Genomic DNA, 23,392 nt, shown 5'->3' with positions numbered 1-23,392 from the left:
CAACACATTGACGAATAGGGGCGCGATTTCGGCAGGGGTGCAATGTTCCCGATGTGATCCCCGGTTATATTCAAATGAATAAATAATGTCTCTGAAATTTAGCTGTCACCAACAGAATTAAGTATATAGTAGTCTTTTGTTAGGTCAACAAAAATTGTTGTAAAATACAGTACTGATTAAAGTGTATTCTTCCTTGTAATAAACTATTTATAAACAGTGACAACAGTCAACTACGTCACGTGACTCCCAAATAACCAAATCCACAGTGCTGGTATATTTAGCTCTACTGGAAAAGGGAAACAGCTACCAGAAAAATGTTTGTTTGTTTTTTGTCGAAATGAAGCCTAAAGTGTTTTTTTATTTCGTTAAATATCGTTTTGCTGGAGTGTTCAGTTCTTTTAATGCCGATCGTAGAGCAATTTCGCCAGCCAAGGTTTATTTATTCGACATCGCCTCGTGTTTGTAGGTACGACTGTGCATGGTCGGCTCCATCGAAACCGTGCGATTCGGACAATGACCATGGTGTGGAATAATTGTATACCATTATATATTATATTTGCAGTCTAATAAATCCAGAAATCACAGAGATCTGAAAATATTTTACGTTTTGTCTGTGATTCATCTTAAATCCGACCTCATAAAAAATCAGTAAAGTCGGACAAAGACAGTTCACGTAGTCATCATTGTTTGCTGAGATACGTTCAAATATCTGAAAAAAACGCACAACCTGAAAGTAGCACAACAAAGAAGATATTTCAGTTCACAACCTCGTTTTGGCTAGTCAACGGAGTAGCGCTCTTTTTTCGATTCCCCAATTTCCGTTTCATTTTCGACTAGTGAAAACAACGACGCGAGAAAAAAAACGATGCGATGTTACGGGATTCAACCATCAGCGAAGCGTTAGTGCATACGATCACTCCATTTTCATTTAACAACGACAAGTGTCAATGTTGCCGGTACATGTATATTTAAAACAAACTAATTAAGATATCTTATAAATCATGGTTGAAAAACACTGCAACACTAGCTTTGAAAGCTTATCTGTCCTTCCTTGCTATTTGCATTCTGTGACTATTTACAGAATGGAATGCTTCACTTGTCAATTATCTTCATTGAAGATTCTGTCATGAATTTGTTTTTGCGTATCTGTTAACCGACTTAATTAACTGATTATTAGCGAATTGCTGTGTTATGTCATTAATAGACAGTGTCAACAACAATAATAAAACTTGCATGTTGTCCTTCATATTACGTCATCAAAGCAATTATGATACATTGGCGTGAAATGTCCTTTTCATATTGTCAACTGGATTATTTTGTTAAGAAACAACTGGTTGATTTTTACCGAGAAAAAGGGTGCCCATATAGTGTGTTTACAGACGTGCTTCAGCCCAACTCTATATGGTGTGACCTTTTGAAAAAGACTGGTCCAGTCGTGACAAATTTACCACGACTGTTCTGCCGCGTTTATACCAGTATTCTGTAAACCATGATACCACTTTCATGATTTTAATTAAAAGCATTAAATTAAAAAAACATATGCATTATATTATAAAATACCTATATTTTCTATCAAAACAGCGTTTTTGGGAGTTATCAAAACACTTCACTGTGCGCACACACAAAACACTGAGTGTTTTAAGAGGACATCAATGTGTAATTAATGTATAGGACATTTATGGACTAATGTACCCAACTTTATGCAAGCAGTACTAACAAAATTGAGTGAATAGTCTGGGATTCGTATGTAAACATTATGGTATATATGCTAACTAGACAATCACCGAAGGTGGCGTAATTCAGCGCATAAAATAGTTTTATGTCAAGTACCAGGTTGTAAAAGAATTAATTGTTTGTATGCGTATATGGTCTTACCAACTTAAAGGGGCACCTTCCAGTTAAGCTTAATTTCACAACAAATTTACTTTCTGGATTAAAATAACAATGGATAACAAAAGATAGATTAACGATGTAAACAACATAAACAATAGTGTCCCATGATTCTTTGGTGCAATCCATGGGATTGAGCGGTTCCCCTTTAAAGGTACAACTGGAAATCGAGACACGTGGCGAATTAAGTGTATTGTGGCATTTTGTGAATTCTTCTGAGAATTCCTGCGCGTGATTTAAACGAAAACACTGACTGCAAGTGTTTTCATGATGTACACTTTTCGAAATTATGCACATTATAAAAAGTGGGGGACAAGCTTATAAACACTTTAAATATTTTACCCAAAACAGTAAAATTGTTTTATTTTAAAACAGTAGTGTTGCAAACATCTCATTTGCGATTTTGAGAAAAAACACTTAATGTGTTTAATTATAAAACACTTAGCGTGCAGACAAAAATGCGTCATATTTTAAAACATTAGGATTTACAGTGTAGTTTCCAACGCGTTTTTCAAGGTGTTAAATATGGTAATAAAAGGCAGCTTTTGATCTGAGTTGTTTTTACGCAAGTAGAACTAATAGCAAAGAATACGCCCCGAAATAGACCTTTGGAACGGCTGGGTCAATCTACTTTTGCCCATCTGTATTATGATTTAAATATTTTAAAAAGATTAACGACTGATTTGCCTGATTGTGTACAAAAATCAAAAACATTCGAATAAAAATTTAGTTTTTAACACAAATCATATTTCACATATATTAGGATTTATACAACGTAAATATTTAAAAACCGCTTTAATATAACATTATATTTTTTTACAAAAATAACGTTTTAGCCTTGCGCATTGATACGTATACTCCAGCAAGCAAGTAATTTGGCATAAATAAAGAGTGTTTCGGTCTGTATGTAAGGCTTACACGTTGAATGAAAAAAAAATTGATTAATAAATATATCACGTTTAGGAAATCATTTTTTCTACGAACATACATATCACGATATTTAGATGGCAGGACGTCAGGTTTGGTATGCGGTACCAATAATTCCAACTATATTTATAAATATAGGGGTTAAACTCCTCCATATTAGAGGCAGAACTGTTATATTTAGTATTCAAATTTATTACAGAATTAGTACTGGTATGCGCTTTTCGTATTCGGGAAGGTACATTTGTGTGCTGGACATCCGGAAGGAAACAAGTCATAAAAATGGAGAACAGATATCTTGAACCTGACGCCGATACCCGTAAGGGACTTCTATCTAAAGTCATTGAATTTACGGAAGAATATATTAAAATTGTTGAAGAAAACAACGTGAAACCTTACTACATGGGAACGAATAAAGGGTCTGGTCTACGAGCCAGTTCTATACATGAACACGGAGCTGATCTAGGTAATGTATCTAAATCAAACTAAATTGTGTTGTGATAGTCATTGTAATGGAGCAGATTTGCACATAGATGTACAAATGCCAATGATGAATTGAACCATCCTCACATAATGGTGATTTTATCAAAAATATATTTTTAATGATTGAACATGTATTGGCATCGTGGTTTAAGAGCGGATTTTTGTTGTGTACAATTGATATGGAATTCAATGAAGGAGTTAGGATTCTTCATCATCATCATCATCATCATTTCCTTGTCTTCTGGTGGAGAATATTGCCAGCATCACTCCTCCTCCTCTCTGTCTTGAGCCGCTACTTCTGCATCTGCCCAAGTCTGTCCAAGGATTGGGATTGAGGTAGCATAATGGAGGATTTTGATTTAGAGTACAGTACAGTACAGTTTTATAAACTCCGTTATTAAAATATAGTCTAATATAATTCAGGGAAAGGTATTCATTAAAGAGTTCTCATTTGGAGAACAGTTTTCACTCAGGGATGGTATTCTATGAAGGAATTTCGTTTAGAGAAGAAATTATATGGTTGGTCAACCGATGTTGTTAAAAATATCTGTTAAGCTTGTGTGAATTATTCAAGCAGAATGTGCGAATACAACATGGCTACCGGCAAAACGACAACGAAAACAGTAAAATAAATATTAATGTTTCAATATTCAATCATAACGTTTTAGAAATATCAATACAAAATCATACGAAAAAATCTGCTTACAACTGTTTTTAATCCGTTTCTAAAACATGCACAGAATGATCATTTTGTGCACGTTTTCGACACGGCTTATCAGCCACCTCAAGTGCCAAATCCATGAAATAAACAACCAATGTCAATAGAGTAGCCTAGGTGTTAAAAATGGATTAAGTACTGGCAAACCAACTTCTGCATAGGTATGTCTCTAAACGCATGCTTTTTGGTTGATTTAGTCATATTTTTGAACTCAGAAGCCTTAATATTACATGTAAGAACGACAAAAAATCCGTCGAGTAAAAGGGATGCTGGCTGTTCCCTCTCTGGACTCCCTCCCCACGTATACTAGTACTACCAATTCCTAGCATGTCCTCATTTGGTGACGCACGTCAAGCTATAAACGGGAAACATTACTCATTTTGTGGTAATTGCCATAATAATGATGATTCCCTCGCCTTCGGCTCTGGCATCACCAATATTAAATAAATAAATGTGATAAACAACGATCTCCAAACAACGTAGGCATGTGAGAATTAGAAGCGTGTATTTTCTTAACGTCGCCAATAGCTTTATTCATCTGTTTGTTATACATGTCTGTTATACAACACATGTTTTTTCGAAGTTATTACAACACCATCACCATCACCATGTATGCCTTTTCGCGGAGTGCAGTCTCTAATTTATTGCATATTTCCACTACATATACCCAAACCAATCACAGATGATATATTGACGACATACAAAGACCATGTACTACGAGAAGGATTGCAAATGCAGCATGGACATAACTTTGTATACCAGTTATGTGGATCAACGTTCAGTTCTGCTCTGGCCAGTTATTTGGCATCACGTACAAATCCATTTCCAGGTATGTGTCATGTTATTGTAAATATGCAAATCATTGTTCCGTATTGTATACCTATCTGCACAGCACTATTAACCCAGTGACAGTTTATTGTTGATATATCATTACATTGTTCTGTGGTACAAAAACAAAACCACAAGAACTATGATGAAGTATTATGAATTCAATTTGTCTTTCAACGAGCATTTTAACAAGACACATTCGATAGTCACAGCGATAATCCGTCTATTCCAGTCATAATCCGCACAGTCTTTTCTGTGGATCGGCGTGTACAGGTTTCACGCTTGTAATAAAAGCACCCTTTTTGGGGGGTAGACATAAATCAATGTTATTGCAATGCTGTACGCGAGCGCCGGTTCGAGTCACGCACGCAGTACGTGTACTTTGATTTGACATAGTATTTACCCTGCCGTGTATTTGATGTTATTCATTTGCTGCTCCGGTCAGTGATGCATACATAGTACCTGATATATATAATCCGGGTAACAATGGTTTACTGATCGTTTCATCTACGTATTATAGTGACGATTTTTAAATAAAATCATACGTTTTATTATTCAAGTTTCGCGAATTTTGTTTTTGAGAAATTGAATTTTCCCCACACATGGAATATTAGAAATAACACAACGTGTAATGTGGCCAAATTCATTTTGTATAAATTCAATTCCCAGTGATCTACTGTATGAAGAGTTAATTTACCAAGTGATATTTGACCTGATACAAAAGGTTATCACATGACGTATCATGTGACTAGTCACATATGCATAATTATAATAAAAAAACTATTGTATGCTGGATAGTCAAATCAACTAAAGAATATGGAAAGGTTTTTTGTCTATTATTCATCTGATAACGTACGTCATTGACGTGGTGAGTGACTCTAGCATGTCGTGATATGTGATAAACAATGAAAAAAATGAACTGGACCACATGGATATGACGCTATACACTAAATCATATGAATTAGCATAATACGAGTAAAATGACAAAATCACTGACCTGGACGTGTACAAGGGCATTATTCAATTTTCTGTGTGTCAATAAAACTGAATATTGATCGATGTCTGAGGTAAATGATTTATTGTGCTGAAAACTCAATTAGTACATTCATAACACCTCTGGCTGCTTTTGTGGTTTCTTGTGAAGATCACATTTGTTCGTTTACCACTAGAAAGTAAGGAGAGAAGTTGCAAGATGAAATCATGTTTTGAAAATTGATTTTAAAAGTCAATGTGAATTGAAGCTAGTGCAAATAAATGTGCAATAAAAAAGACTCATCCAAAAATCGAAAGTGTCCAATAGACTTGACTTAAAAGGCAACTGAGCGATTATCCGTGATGACTCATCTGCGACGAAGTCGAACCAGCAACGCCCCAATATTCACAAATTCAATGTATGACACCTAAAATCACAAAAAAAAACACATTACTCATCAGCTATTATGTTAAACCGTAATGATTACTAAAATATAACTAAGTATCTATAAACATGATGTTAAATAATTTATGAATTGACAGTCAATAGGACTGTCTATTTTGAGAAATGTTTCTGAAATGTCATTTCTTAAAAGATCCTATGATGACTCTATATTAATAATTAAACTAGCTTGTTTGTTTTATTTTACATCCTTGGCATATAGACTTAGACTGGTTTGGATTCACACTATTTCAAATTAATGTATAATTTACTTGTGATGGGAGTAATATTCCTGTAAATTACTATGATTATACCAGTTTACAAAACAGTATCCGACAGTAATCACCTTATTATAAGCATTTGAAATCTTTGCACAGGGTGACTGATTATGCGATTTAGCTATTCTTCCTACTCGAGTGCTATATCGAGCGGTAGAGAAAATTTACATCTGTATAAAAATTAGAAAATTGAATTTGTTTATGTGAACTTTTGATTTTACTGTTATTGCATGCCAATTCTCATTCCAATTGTTCGAACTGTGTATTCAAAACTTGTAATAACATAAATATGGGGTGAAATAATGTAAATATGAGATGAAATAATGTGAATATGAGATGAAATAATGTGAATATGAGATGAAATAATGTGAATATGAGATGAAATAATGTGAATGTGAGATGAAATAATGTGAATATGAGATGAAATAATGTGAATATGAAATGAAATAATGTGAATATGAGATGAAATAATGTGAATATGAGATGAAATAATGTGAATATGAAATGAAATAATGTGAGTATGAGTTGAAATAATGTGAATATGAAATGAAATAATGTGAATATGAGATGAAATAATGTGAATATGAAATGAAATAATGTGAATATGAGATGAAATAATGTGAATATGAGATGAAATAATGTGAATATGAAATGAAATAATGTGAATATGAGATGAAATAATGTGAATATGAGATGAAATAATGTGAATATGAAATGAAATAATGTGAATATGAGTTGAAATAATGTGAATATGAGATGAAATAATGTGAATATGAAATGAAATAATGTGAATATGAGATGAAATAATGTGAATATGAGATGAAATAATGTGAATATGAAATGAAATAATGTGAATATGAGTTGAAATAATGTGAATATGAAATGAAATAATGTGAATATGAAATGAAATAATGTGAATATGAGATAAAATAATGTGAATATAAGATGAAATAATGTGAATATGAGATGAAATAATGTGAATATGAGATGAAATAATGTGAATATGAAATGAAATAATGTGAATATGAGATGAAATAATGTGAATATGAAAGGAAATAATGTGAATATGAGATGAAATAATGTGAATATGAGATGAAATAATGTGAATATGAGATGAAATAATGTGAATATGAGATGAAATGATGTGAATATGAGATGAAATAATGTGAATATGAGATGAAATGATGTGAATATGAGATGAAATAATGTGAATATGAGATGAAATAATGTGAATATGAGATGGAATAATGTGAATATGAAATGAAATAATGTGAATATGAGATGAAATAATGTGAATATGAAATGAAATGATGTGAATATGAAATGAAATAATGTGAATATGAGGTGAAATAATGTGAATATGAGATGATATAATGTGAATATGAGATGAAATAATGTGAATATAAGATGAAATAATGTGAATATGAGATGAAATAATGTGAATATGAAATGGAATAATGTGAATATGAAATGTAATAATGTGAATATGAAATGAAATAATGTGAATATGAAATGAAATAATGTGAATATGAAATGAAATAATGTGAATATGAGATGAAATAATGTGAATATGAAATGGAATAATGTGAATATGAGATGAAATAATGTGAATATGAAATGGAATAATGTGAATATGAAATGTAATAATGTGAATATGAAATGAAATAATGTGAATATGAGATGAAATAATGTGAATATGAAATGAAACATGCGAACATGCGAATTCATCCTTATCATCTCATACTATGACGACTTTGTTGCTTGGATACCAACTCATCTACTGTTGGCAACTGATAGTTTGCTCGCTTCACATCTTCATAGCCCCATGTACACCCATAGCTTGTCGGCTTCTTGTACTACTACAAGTCTACTAATTCAATACAATGATGGTGTGACTTTACTGATTATACTATGTGTTAGAAATCTACTGCTTTAACAGGAGAATCCATCTCTATGTGGTATTTATTCAACTTATGTATTCTGTATTCACTTATTATTTTGTCATTGAAATTGACCAATAGTGCTTACTCTGTAGCAGCATCACTACTGATTTGTTTACACCAAGTGATATCTGAACCTTCCCTGTGCACGTTCCTTCATCTCTGGACTATTTTCAGTATATCAGACTGTGTTACTGTGATGTTTTGTCTTTTATTCCGCCGTTTTCAGTCACACCAACGGCACTACTTTTTACATATCAATACACTCGAGCGACCAGGTGACATATACCACTAAATCAAATCACTAAAATCAAGGACATACTTGACAAATCTTGATCCAGCTCACTGTATCCACTTATGTGAATTTAGATGACGTAATCATAGGTTACCTATTATGACTGATCGCTATTAAAATGTTGCTACTCATGATCGAATATGTATCTTATGCCCAGGCAATTATATTATTGATGAATTTCACTATCTGTTTGAGTGCGTTGCTTTCTATACAATAAGGAAACAATTATTAAAACCGTATTATCCTTTTAGACCAAATATATTAAAAATGGGGCATTTATTCAATTCATCAAAACAACTTATTACTGAATTATTGAACCTTTCTAAGTTGTGTAATTGTATTATGAAGCAGTTTTAATTGTTGTAATGATCCATATATTATTATTATTATTATTATTATTATTATTATTATTATTATTATTATTATTACCATTACAAAAGTATGTATTCTGACGTATGCAATAAAGTAATACCTAACACGTCACAGTTATATTTAGGGCTATTCCCCGACTGTAAATTATGTGTACCTAATGGACTTTTAACCTTCATAAAGCTTATTTTTACCCACAACTTTCACAACACTCAATAAACTTGAATGTAACATAGCACAGCAAGTTCCAATTGGTTCTAATTGGACAGCCATTTTTAAATGAAAAGTAATTGGAATCATATATGCTGCATTATTCACATTGCTATTCACTGGATCAATACGATAACATATGTAAACGAATTGTGGATAATATAACGTGACCTTCGACGTAGAAATGACGTATCCTACTGTGTATTCTAGAGTGGAAATGAACACGTATTTTAGATGACGCAGAGTGGCATCAACAAACGATCTTCGAACGTACTACCACAGGGAGCCCAGGAACTATGATCAACTGTATGCAGTCTCTATGAGGCGGGGGGTATCGGCTGGTTTCTTGTGTAAGAAATAGACAAGGGATGAAGGCTCCAGCGAGTTTTTTTAAACTGGAGAAAACAGACGAACAGAATGAAAAATAAAATCTGTAACAAATACCAGGTTGAAGAATATATGTTGCTCTTTCAGATACCAGCCGATACCCCCCCCCGCCTCTTAGAGACTGCATACAGTTGATCATAGTTCCTGGGCTCCCTGTGGTACTACGTCTACGGGTATCAACGGATACGGCTTTCCACAACGATCGTTCATCGTGTACCCACATCGTGAACGCATATCATCAGTGTTTTTTGATCAATGTGTCCATCGGCGTCCACAATCCCAAACAAATCTAGACTGACATACGAGTGATGAAAATTCCAGAATCTGAAACTATTGTCACACAGTGACAGGTTTGTTCAGATTTGTACGTGTGTTGTAGTTACCGACTGCGTCCAAGTGCCTGCGACACTTACAATCAATAAGGCAACAGTGTGAGAGTGCAATCACGTGGCAATAATAGTATAGCAAATTATGAGAAAGAATACAGACTGGTGAAAATGTTTGTTTATAGCGCTGAAACATACTTTATTGAAAAGTAACATCATCTTGTAATCACTGTCTATCTATTTTATAGGACAGTTTGTATCGTGTCCTGGTGCGGTACGTATGGAGAATATGATAATTGAATGGGCAGCAGGACTGATGGGGTTCCCGAAAGGGTTCGGGGGTAATATCACGTCTGGGGGATCAATGGCGACACTTCTTGCTATCACTGCTGCAAGAGAAAATGCCAATGTATTGGCTAAAGATTTCCACAGGTAACACTATGATACCATTCATTCAACAACCGTATACCGGGAAATTAATCTAAGCCGTTTTCTCTACTATGTGTCCGCTATCATGTACTGTACAAAAAACCATAGGCCATCAAATGCTACAATGCTTTTCATAGTATTTTCTGTTCAGATTACGATTTTGCATGATAGTAAGTTCAGCCAGGTAGCTTTGAATGAGAACACGCCCCTCAAACTCTGTATATAGTAAATTTCAAATTTGTTGATTAGTGGAATTATTGGGTCTTGCGTTCTTCTAAATCCGCCACTGAATATCTAACTAGAATCCGTATTTCCGTAAAGATCACCGGAGTGTATATGATATATACAAAAATAAAAATTCGGATAGAATCTGCAGGTCGATTTTGGATTTATAAAAAGGTTATGGTGTATTAAACAGTGACTTAATTTGAATTGGCCAATCAGCAATTGTTTAACAAACAGCTTACAGAAAATACAAGTATACGGAGTGTAGATTTGGCTTGTGTCTTGTTTGCTACAAGCAACTTAAAAACATCACAGCCTCTTGAAAGAGCAAGTGCGTGCACTGCAAATTCAGCCTGAGTCATAGTCTCGCATATTACGAGGTTGTCACGCGAATACCGCAAAAAAGGTAAGGCAGTCCCGTGATGGTACTCGCATGCGATCACGTACTCATGTTGAAGTATTCATGGGCTGAATCGGTAGGACCCACCACCATAACAAACCATAATGAGATGCTTCGAGAAAAATTATTAGGCTCTTAATAAAAATAAGTAATTTAGCTAGGGTTCTTATTTTACCTACAACTCCAAACGCGGAACGTGGAATGTGGTTTACAGTTTCCATTTCATAGATAACATGCTTGCTTTACTGTTTGTGTTGTAGGTTGGTAATATACGCCACTCGGTGCACAAATTCATGTCTCAATAAAGCACTTTTGACTATTGGCTTGAAAGAAGCTGTTATTCGCAATATACCGATTGATAGTGACTATCAAATAGATACGGAAAACTTGAGAAAAACTATTGAAAGGGATACAGAGGTAAGTGCATGTAATATGTTTTTTCTAATACGTCATCATCGCTGTGGGCTCGTTCTACGTTTACGTATTTTTTTGTCTCCTGAATTGTCATAGCTATAACTATAATAATACCGTGACCAATTTTATAAAACACGATCGCCGTGAATAGATGTATCGTTCATTTCAACGATCCATTTCATAATTTAAATAGTAAAAATAAATTCATATGGCGTCTTGGAATACATTAATTACCATTCTTTGTAATCGCAAGTTTATTTTTTTCAAAAACAAGTATTCCGACACTTTCTGTCGAATTCAGTAACAAAATGGAGAAAAAGTAATAATAATGTTTTGGGGCCAGGTACTAACAAATAAGTCGATCCATGCGAACACGTACAACTATGACAAATTCACAGAATAATTATTACTATATTTGTCTCTGAAATACGAGCACCCGTATATTGCGATGCATATATATATAGTTAATTATTCACTGGGCTTTAATTTTGCTTATTTAAATGACTGGAAAATGCGCTTATTAAAACTCAGTGAATATGTAAAAAATTAGCAATAGAACACAAGATCTAAATAATAAAACCGTGAATTTAAAAACACACTGAATATGCCCGAAATGCTAAATAAGTGAAATTTAAACCCAGTGAATATTAGTCATTTCACAGTATATATGATATTAATCGTAAATTTTAATACTGGACTTTAGCATAAAATTTCACGGAGTATTTGCTGTTTGATAGATTATACACACGCCATTTTGTAGTCAACACACTGTGGACGTCATGAGACTCTCTGTCGACGCCATGAGACTCTGTCGACGTCATGAGACTCTCTGTCGACGCCATGAGACTCTGTCGACGTCATGAGACTCTCTGTCGACGTCATGAGACTCTGTCGACGTCATGAGACTATGTCACACTCTAAAATCGCAAATCGTGGTTTTATACAAATGTCGAATACAAATTATTAACGCGTACACCAGAACTCCCTAAATGGTGAATTGAACTTTAATCCATATTATTTTATAACCAGGCAGGCTTAATTCCTTTTTTAATTGGAGCAAGTATTGGTAGAACCGTCACTGGTTCCGTTGACCCAATTGGTGAACTAGCTGACATAGCGCATGAATACAATGTATGGTTACATGTCGATGCAGCATATGGTGGATTTTTAGTGTTGGCAGAAGAACTCAAGTCCTGTTTTAAAGATGTTTACAGAGTTGATTCCATAATTATGGATCCTCATAAAGGTTTGTAACACTAGATATATTTGTTTTTCTTGCAAGTTCTTGCAAGCAATTTGAAATTTGCGTGACCAACTTAATTATTAGACAAATTATTTTTGTAAATATTTAAACAAATATTGACCTGAATATGTATTTTCATTTTAATCGCATTTAGGGTGTCGCCATTTTGAATTCTTAAACTTATTTTTTCTCCCCTTTCCCTCAAGTTTTGAGTTCAAAATATTGATCACCGGCCTATATTTTACTAAATAGGATATCAAATTTTGTGATCTTGTGAACGTATTTACTAAACTCGTGTAATAGTTTATCGATGTTCATCGCCAAAGGCGTCCATTTAGACTGGCGCAGTCGGGGCGATTAATTTGTTTTTGTAGTTTAAATAAAATAAAAAAAATCGCCAAATGGAGGTGTTAGCGCGAAATCACCCCGACTGGGGGTGATTTCGCAGTTACAGGGGATTTCGCGCTAACACCTCCATTTCGCGATTTTTTTTATTTTATTTAAACTACAAAAACAAATTGATCGCCCCGACTGCGCCAGTCTAGTATCACGGGGAAAAATTCTTCTCTCTCTGGGTTCTCCACACGTTTCAGGGGGGAAACTCGTCTCGTCTCTCTATCTCGTCCCCTTGAGGTACGGGATCGGGAAAGTTACTTATACTTTACAGTCAAATAAGACACACACAACGAAATACGTTTCAGCTCTCGTCTTAGTCGGTCAATCGAGCACTGTATAAGACACAGCGCCCTGGGGAAAACCCCCCAAGACTCTCACAAGGCTGAACCAAGACTCGCCCAAGACTGGACTGCCTCAAGGCTCGCCCCTGGACTGGACTCTCGACTGCACTCTCTCGGTTGTGTCTATCGTGCTGTGCTCCCCAAGACCAACTCAAACTCTCTTTATTCATTTTCAAAACTCTAACCAATTACAAAGCAGTAAAAAGACTCTAGGGCGTAACCTTCAATCATAAAGCCAATCACACTAAGTACTGAATACGTCATATCTTTTGATTAATCGTTCACTACATTAATAACTATGAATGTAAACTGTCAGAATCAATAGAATAGCGACGGATATCTCGTAATTAGTTCCAAATCACTGAGCCAAGTTCCGTCCAAAACTTCAAATAGGCCTAAACGATGACAGACATAACACAGCAATTCAGCTAATAATCAACTAATTAAGTCGGTTAACAGATACGCGAAAACAAATTCATGACACTAGCTTCCATTGTATGCGTTGTACAAACAGAAAACCGTTTCTAATATTATTTTTTTATTCGAAGCATTATTCGTGCCATTTGGTCATGGTATAGTTATCTTGAAGAACGGTGGGTTACTGAAAGCATGCTATGGCAGCCACAAATGGTACTTCGATTCTGCATACCCACCGGAAGAAGAAGACTCTCCTCTTGATCTATCAATTGAAACGAGCAAACCATTCAGGTCGGTAAATAAGTATATGACAAATGTTTACCTGATCTTTCAATTTCAGGTTGTGGGATTTTCAGCGCCCCGCACCTTTACAATGACTTCATTTGTGACATTTGCATTGTGACATTGCATGGTATGGTAAACCTATGGTGTACACTATGGTCTTAAATTCTTAATCTTGAACTGCCTAAATATGAGAATATATGAATATTGCCCGCAGGATTAGTCCAGTTCATACATTATATTCCCATGACAACTTGAATCAACAAATCAGCTAACCGAGTATCTTTTACAGGGCACTGACTATATGGCTACCGTTAAAACTACATGGTGTTGGAGCATTCAGAAGTTATTTGCAAGAAAAGGTCTTGCTTGCACGTTACCTGTTTAAGAATATGAAAGGTTTGTATATGATTTGCCTTACATTATGTATTTAATATTTTATCTGTGGACTGCGTTGGAAAATATGAAAAGCTGTGACAATTGTGGTTGCTAATGTGTCCATATAATATTTTTTGTTTTGTTTAATACTTAAGATATAGTACTAGGCTGAATATTTTGCTATTATTAAATTGTGTTTCTTGTAGCAGAATTCATAGATACATTTGTATATCAATAATGATTTATTTAAACGATATTAAATGTGTATGCCTAAGGAAAGGTTATTTGTAAATATAGTATGTATCCGATAAAGTATGAATGCCATTGCTATAAACAATGAAAAAGGGTTACAGATACAGTGTCTGGTACAGTATCTTACATTATCATGACAATAATATATAATGAATAAATAGAGACACCATAGCTAGTATTAGTTGATTCATCATTAACATTAAACATTGCAAATAGATCCGTGGTACATCGTGGCCATTCCAGGATATAAACTCGTTCTTACAATTAAATAAATACAACATTAGTATATTAGGCTCATTTTATATGATATTTCAATCGTGTGCATGCGACGGAAAACTTAATATATTGCCAAATATTTTGATTTCAATTATTTCCATGGGATAGCAAATTTAGTATTTTTTGGCAAATTTTTAATTCATTATCAGTATCAGTGTGTTTAAATTTCTGCGAATTAACATTATGGCATTTTACGTCTGTCAAATAACGGCCAAATAAATACGTGGAATCATTAATTACTAAGGACCTGGCATAGAATTTGAAATTACTCCAAATAAACACATGTCCAATTCGGGAACAGGATAATTACCAAACGCTTCAGCGTGGTATTAAGATTTTGTTTTCAGGCTTGGGTGGTACCAAGGTGGAAAATAGTTGCACATATGGGGGGTAATTCCTGGAATTGCAATAAAGAGGGTTCAGGCCGAAATACATATATATAGTGTTTCCATGTTTCGTCTGATATTTCTGTGGTATTCTGCTGCTGTAAATAATGCAAGATTTGTTCCGAAATTCAGTGTGTTGTTTTTTTGCTCAAAACACCCCTATTTTTTAATGGCAGAGTCGAATAGTTTCACTCCCACTGGGAAATCTGCATTGTTACTTGAATGAGAGCTAACTAAACACATTTTCCAGACCAGCGAAAGTGTATGCAACAGCCAATTTTAACAGCCTGTCACGTGATTTTAGTCTGAATGTCAACATCAAAAGAGGCTAATCCATTTACGCAGGTATAACTGGGAATAGAATATGTGAGGGATTGTATCAACAGAGATGTGTATAATGAAAAGTAACATCTATCCTTCTTTTGCATCGCTGAGCATTTCTGTTTTAGTATACTGGTTTGAAAATGTTGAATTTGCATGATTTGCAATGTGTTTTTTTACTGAAACTCCCCTATTGATCGAATCCCGGGTTTGAAAGAGAACGGCACACCACGTGATTCGTTTGAATACAATGGTGAAGGCACGCAAACATGACTTACGTTGTCAGCAGTAGTCGCCGAGCTTCACGCTACAACTTCACTTGTGATGTTGCTTGTTAGCCGTGGATTGAATTAATCTTGATTACCGGTTAAAATGTTGCTTATTTGGCGTTGGTGATCTTTATTTGGAACTGGGTAACGTCGCCAGCAGAAACCTCCTGGGATTTTGATGTTGATGGTTGCGCCTCCATGGCAATCGCTAATTTTACTGCGGGTGGATCTTCCAAGAGCCCTTCGGAGTTTATAAAACTCATTCAACATACATAAAGTTCTCTCAATCGTAGTAGTCCATGTGATGTACACCTAATATGCCAAACATGTTGCTGAACGATTTTGCCAATGAAAACAAGCCAGTTGGCGATCCACTCCACTAAAAAAAAACTAGCAATATGTTTTCGGCTGTTGCCATGGTAGGACATGAACGTGAAGCTAACGTCGGTTTATAACTAAAACCGGGCACCGTATACAAAGTTCGCAAAAAAACATTCAGTCCTTAGAAGTCATTTTTACCTTGCCCGTACCATCAAAGATGGAAGGGAAAGGTATATTAAGGGAAAATTTTTGTCCGGCGTTGTTGTCGTCGTCGTCGTCGTCGTCGTTGTCGTCGTTGTTAATAATTGTTATTGTGTGCATGATAACTTTACTAATTCTATTCCAAACTTCATCAAACTTGGTCACCTTGTTCATCAGTATAAAGTCTTCCCTGAGTTTGAACAACAGATGTCCTGTATGAAAATATCATGCAAAAATTGAGAAAAACTGATAAAATATTTTGACTGTTTCTACTTGACTGATCACTGGTGATACACATCAAAGGTCACTGATCTCAGTGGAAATATGCATTGTTGTATGTGTTCAATGAAGCAAATGATTTATCTTGTAATAATATCCTTGGTAATGTATCTCAGAATCCCTTACTGGGTTTCAAAACCAACTCATGGAGAGATTGCACAGTCTGATACACATTTGCAAACCTACCAATAAATCTTTACAGAAAACAAGATGTCAGAAAATCAATATAAGCACTCCTATGAACTTGGTGCCAAACTTTGATCAAGATCTGAAGCTAATAGAAAATCTGTTTAGTTCAAAGTTATCAAATCAAAAACAATACATAAAAAATACATAAAAAGCAAAACATTTCATCCACATTTTAAAAAGAAAATTGTTCTAAAATATATGTATTCTGTATTTGACAAACAGTTCATTCGACAAATGAAAACTCACAGGAATATGTTTCAGCTATTAGAACAGAATGATAGAGTTTTTATAATACTAGTTTAAAAACTCACTTCAAACAAAGATTGCAGTGTTTGAAGATGTAGGTTCTCAAGAGGCAACAGTACTGTTGACTTCTCCCTCCACTGGACACCAACTAACTATTTAAGTTGATTTGCATACAAAGCAGAGCTTGCAACATGATAGCTATTCATAAAGGGTGTTTTTTTTTTTTTTTTACTTTTCATATAATACAGTAGTCACACAATGAGGCAGTTCATATTTGTCTCAGTGAATCATTAATTTTTGACAGACACCTGTACAAAATACTTGGACAAAAGCCAGCTAAGATTTTCTGTTATCTTGCATGTTTTATGAATCTATTCACGTCTAAATGCAGCACTTTTTTTTGCAATGAGGCATTTGTTTTTATACTAAAATATCTGAATTACTTTGAATAAAGCTGGAAATTATGTCCCTTAAAATAATTAAACAAATAAGGCACAAATGTTTTTGTAAGATATTTACATCTTTAAAGGACATTCGGTAGACTGATTCCCCACTGTTACCCCAGACCATTCGTCCCGGTGTTATCGCTATCGCCACACGATAGCGATAACACCGGGACGAATGGTCTGGGGTACCCCACTGTTAGTTCAACCCCAAAACTTTTTTGTATTCAAAATTAATTATGACAATGTATATTTATATTGAAACAAACTATGTTAAAGGGAATTATATTATTTTATTGCTAGGACGTATGCTGTTGTTAGGGATTGGTCAGTTACTTCGGCCTGGGTGGATCAGTAAGGGGGTTACCCTGTTTTTGATTTTGCGAATGAGGGGGGGTCACCCTGTTTTCCACAATTCACACACGCGCTTATGCATATATTTTTTTTTAATTTTATTTCAGAACAATAGATTAAAAAGTTAATCGTACAAAAGTGTTCTTAATAATAACTATTACCCATATTGCCTATAAATTTGTTGATGCAAAAAATGTTATAGGCTAAATATTTCGGGGTTGAAGTTGACAAATAACTAACAGATTATGCAATGCGGCAGAGCCCCATGCAATTATACAGTTAAGTTTTGAACACATCCCAAGTCAATGTGATATCAGATTATTTTATTTAAAGTCTGAAGTCACCATTGTATAAGATATTTACTGGATTTATCCAATTGTAGCTGGAGACGGGAAAAACACAGCAATTAGTACAAAGAGCAGTGACAGTTTTTGTTCAGCAAATCAAAAAAGTTAAATGGATTCATGTATATAAATAAATAGTTTTTTTGTTTTTTTTAACTTTTAAATATGCATATTTTGCTCTGTAAAATACCAAAATCCAACACAAATTTATACAAAAATCAAAGTGTCCTTTGTTTTCATAAGCACAGACTGTGCTTCAGGTGTAAAGCTTTCCTGGTCTATAAGATATGAAAGATATATTAAATCCAAATTAGTTTTCAAACCGCCTAGATTCAAATCCTCTTTTCCTATCTTATAAGGGCGTTTATCAAGTGAGTACTCCACAGCTTTGTTTTTATTTACTATCTTTAGCAGCATAGATTTCCCTACTTCCTGCAGCCTTTTCTGTAGTCGTTTTTTGGCTTTATGCTTCCCCCCCCCCTCCTAAGGTGACTGGTCTATTAAATGCAAACACTAAAAATTACGGCAAACCACGATATTTTCAATGTACATCATACATTTTGTAATCATGTCAGAGCCAAAACTGTTAATGTTTCTTTGTTTTTCGGGGGGGGGGGTCAGCATGTTTTAAAATATAATGTTAGGGGGTCGCCCACTTTTTGTTGTTGATAGGGGTGGGTCAACTGAGATTTACAGCTGACAAAATGGAATCTGCCGACCCCCCAGGCCAGAGTAACTGAACAATCCCTTAAATTTATTATTTCCAACCGATAGTATTTTCTAGATTGCAGGCAGCATTTACAGTTCATTCAAAGTTCAAAGTTGCGTCGGGATTACGTTGATACAGTGTAACAATGTCGGCGTCGGTGATCTCTTACCGGTGTGCAATGTAGCCAAAATAAAAGGCATGAATACAAGACTAGTGGGAGGTAATAAATTTGGGGTCGAAAGTATTCAAAAAACAGTTTTTGGCTGTTGCCATGGTAGCTGTGGACCAGGATTGTTTTGCCAATTAGTGACGGTACGACCTGCCTGTCAATTATAAACAAAATTAGCCAAGCCAAAAAAAATCTCAGTAAATTGTTGCCCACACTCAAGCGGATTAGAATGAGCTACGTCCATGCTTTTTAATCATAGAAATGTAGGGTGTGATACATTTGGCGTGAAGGTATTAAAAAATTCAGTTGTTGGCTGTTTCCATGGAAACGGTGGTCAGAATTTGTTTTCAGATTTTACCAATAGTAACTTTGTGCCCACACTCAAGCTGAGCAAAATGAGCTATGTCTGAGGTGTTGTATCCAAAATGTGTAGGAGATACATTTCCTGATAACTAGGGTGAAGGTGTGACCTACCTGCTAAGTTTGAGCGAAATCGGCCAAGCCAAACAAATCACAGAAGAATTAATACGTGAAAACACTAGAAATCACACACACACACAGATACACAAAATTAAAGTGATTTTAAGGGCAATCCAAGTGGAGCGAATCGCGAATACCATGTTCATTTGCATATTGACCGTGAAAATACCAAAAACATCATTGCATATTAGTTTTAGTCAAAATAAGTTACTGCTTAGAAGTACCATTACTGTTGTTCAAATTTCATTTCACTCGGCAAATATATTCATGTACCCAAACGTAAAGTATCGTACTTCTAAATATTGTTTATTTCTGCTATGTTTCGAAAAACGCTACTCTTGAACGGACTACTTTATTCGCTCTCAGACCTCATTTGCATATGGGGTGTGGAAGTACCGATTTTGATTTCAGGGACGAATCAAAATAAACTGCAGTATATATGTAATAATGTGGAATACTTCCTTTCACTGTGAACATTTTCCCGCTAAAATAAATTCCAGTGAAAATGCCATTTCCCTCATACTCTATTGAGACTTGACACAGCACAGTGAAAATTTGATTCACACCGTATGCTTGAAAACTTTTCATCGAAAATAAATTAAGTGAAATTCTGTGTGATTTCATGAGAGTTGAAAATGAAAAAATTATATGACACCCAACCCTACCACTCCATACACAATATAACCACACCTCAAAAACATCCTTTCACCAGTGTATTCTATTTGAATTCATGAGAAATTTAAATAAACAAATTATATGACAACAATTTCAACCTCTAGTTCAGCACTGATTAAATAAACTACCTCGTCTTTATGCCAACTTGAAGTTATTCAATGCCTACACCAGTGACTTCAAAATCTATGTTTCAATTCCAGGAATTTCACTTGCTATTAATTGTATGGGAGTGCCAGTCTTTTATTTTCTATTGTAATGTCAATTTCTTGTGATTACTCAGAAAATGAAGCTGTAACCACAGACCACAGTGCTGCAACTAAATCCTGGTATAAGCACCGGTTAGGCAGTCTTGAACTATGCATGTGAAGCCAGCTGAGAGGTATATCCAATCCTATAGATTTCTCATTGTTTGGTAACTATTTGCTGCAAATGCAACAAAAATCAATATAAAAATATTACCCACACAGCATTCTACAGGTTACTTGTAGTATACTAGTATTTGGTTATTGATAAAATAGTAGGACGCCACCAGGCGGTCAGGCTTAGCAAGTGCGTCGTTTCTCTCATGAAGTTGACGCTGAATGTACACAATAGAAGCCGCTCATCCCGCCACTGGATAGCAAAGAACGTGGAGATGATCCGTGCTACATCGTGACCAATAATAAAATTATTGGTTTTCCAACTGTGGGCGTGTCTTTTATTTCTGTGCCAAATGTGCAACACCAAAGTCCCGCCGTTTATTTTTCATGGTTGTTCGACCATAGTCGTCTACATCAGTATCACGAGTTCTAAGTTTAACGTACGCCCAACTCGGCGTCCTGGGGAGGAAATCTACTCACCCCGCCACGCCACCTCGATACCTCTCTTTCCCGGAAACATGCTTTCCAATACGAGACTGATTTCTCTAAGTTCGGCCATTTAAAATCATATTTTGGACAAGATTGTTTTATCAATTGCTGCTCCAAATCATTCAGAAAATGGCAGCGCAAAAACCGCGCAAATTCATTTTACCGCCACTTTACAACGGTTTTCACACAGACACCAGTTAATTCCGTTACCCAATGACTGAAGCAATTTCACATCGACCAGACACGCCCCAAAACAGATGACGAGATTTGACAGGATCGGCCAATGCGCATGCGTATAAAACAGCTGGCACTAATATCCTAATTTCCTAATAACTTATTTTGCAAACAATGCGTACAATGCAAAATACATATTTGATTAGGTTGGTTGGCCATCAAGTACCATCCTATGGCACCCAATTCATATATCACCAATACCATAGTACAGAGTTATGTTAACAGTGAGTCAAAAATAAGACTAATATACTAAATTTTTATTTAATTAATTGTAAGGATGAGATTACATTGTGAAATGGCCCCGATGTACCACGGATCCAAATATTTCTGGTGGCATGTTCTCTATACTCCCATTGATGATCTTAATTACTCTTATTAATTAAAATTTAATTTGCTGGAAATTCTTGTAGATGCAATTGTCTGCATGTCACCCATGGGTGATTGGCGTTTTATCCACAACCTTCCACATCATCTTATTCTATAATATATTGCTTTGCAGAAACCCCAGGATTCTGTGTTGGTCCGTATCCGCACTTGACCGTCGTGCTTTTCAAATATGACACTGGAGATAAAACAAAGAATGACAAGTTTAACCGCAGGCTTCAGAAGATAATTATGCAGGATTATGGTTTCAACCTTTCTGCGAATGTTGTCAACGGTGAAGTCTATATTAGAGCATGTGTTCTTAATATGTATACCAATATTAAGACGGTTGACAAGCTTATAAGTTCCATTAAATTATCAGTTGCTACAATACAGCAAGAGTTTCTGTGAAATATTTAAGATAATCCCCGAATCATGGATAAATTAAATCATAAACAAAACATTAAGATAATGTTAACATAGCCTGTCAAGAATAGTTGTAATACTTTATAATTTATGTCTCTGATAATTAATTATAGAAACATGTTATTGACTTGTTTGGTTATATATACCCCAGTAAGTTGATATATTTTAGTGGTAAAGATAATGAGTTCTGTGATTTAAAAGGGGGATGGTGTAGCAGTATACACAATGTGGTCATTATACTTTAATAAATCTACTACAGTTCAATTGTAGTTAGGGCGTGTTTTATGCTTACATCGACATTTGATTGTAATTATGCTGCGTATGACTTAGCAACATTTGCCATCACATTTGCATGGTGTACAACAATTGCATAGATATCCTAATCATAGCTATAATTGCTAGCATCCTACGATAATATAAAACTCAATCAACTAACCAGCTTGCTACTTCATGACTGGTCTAATGTTATGGCAAAGTTATTTGATTCGATTGTGCGAATTTAGTGTGTGCGGTTCATAGAATTGTATTTAATGTGTACCAGGTTATTGTGACCACCATGTTATCTGAATAAAAATGCACAATGCGAATTTATTTGAAACAATGTGAAACTACATGTATTTGGAACAATATGATTTTGTCTGCAAAAGTGTGAATCTATCCAGTCTGGAATATGTGGTCATTGCATACGAGTAAAGTGGCACATGAATAACACCTATGCAATAGTTATATCAGACACGGTACTGTAAGGCGTTCGACCCAATTCGAACGTACGTTGGAATAGTAGTAAGTCGCACAAAAGAATGTTATAAACTGCATGTGCTATCTCGGTACGAAGTTCGATTGCATAAAATTATTTCTTAGTGGATGGTTATGCAAATTACCATTATCTTCACTTAAGTTTTTCGGTTGGGGAGTGTTCAAATCTACTAGTAAATACCTCTCACAATAGTTAATTTCACGTCACGATGAAACTATGCATGTCTGAGTTGTTTATTAACAAATGGGCGTCTATATATATTA

The 23,392-nt window shown here is 34.9% G+C and overlaps 1 protein-coding gene across 1 annotated transcript; it reads left to right on the top strand.

The window, feature by feature from the left end:
- The first annotated feature begins 3,022 nt into the window (after positions 1-3,022).
- LOC100378005 (uncharacterized) lies at positions 3,023-22,980 on the top strand. The gene is made up of 8 exons (XM_002731693.4): positions 3,023-3,280; positions 4,698-4,844; positions 10,311-10,494; positions 11,377-11,533; positions 12,560-12,776; positions 14,059-14,218; positions 14,502-14,608; positions 22,083-22,980. Exons 1-8 carry the CDS (start codon positions 3,097-3,099, stop codon positions 22,355-22,357), a joined length of 1,431 nt encoding a protein of 476 aa, XP_002731739.2. The 5' UTR covers positions 3,023-3,096; the 3' UTR covers positions 22,358-22,980.
- Positions 22,981-23,392: the final 412 nt, after the last annotated feature.

Source organism: Saccoglossus kowalevskii, chromosome 21 (assembly GCF_978046115.1).
Source record: "Saccoglossus kowalevskii chromosome 21, keSacKowa6.1, whole genome shotgun sequence".
NCBI lineage: Eukaryota > Metazoa > Hemichordata > Enteropneusta > Harrimaniidae > Saccoglossus > Saccoglossus kowalevskii.
This window is presented reverse-complemented; position numbering and strand designations above follow the sequence as displayed.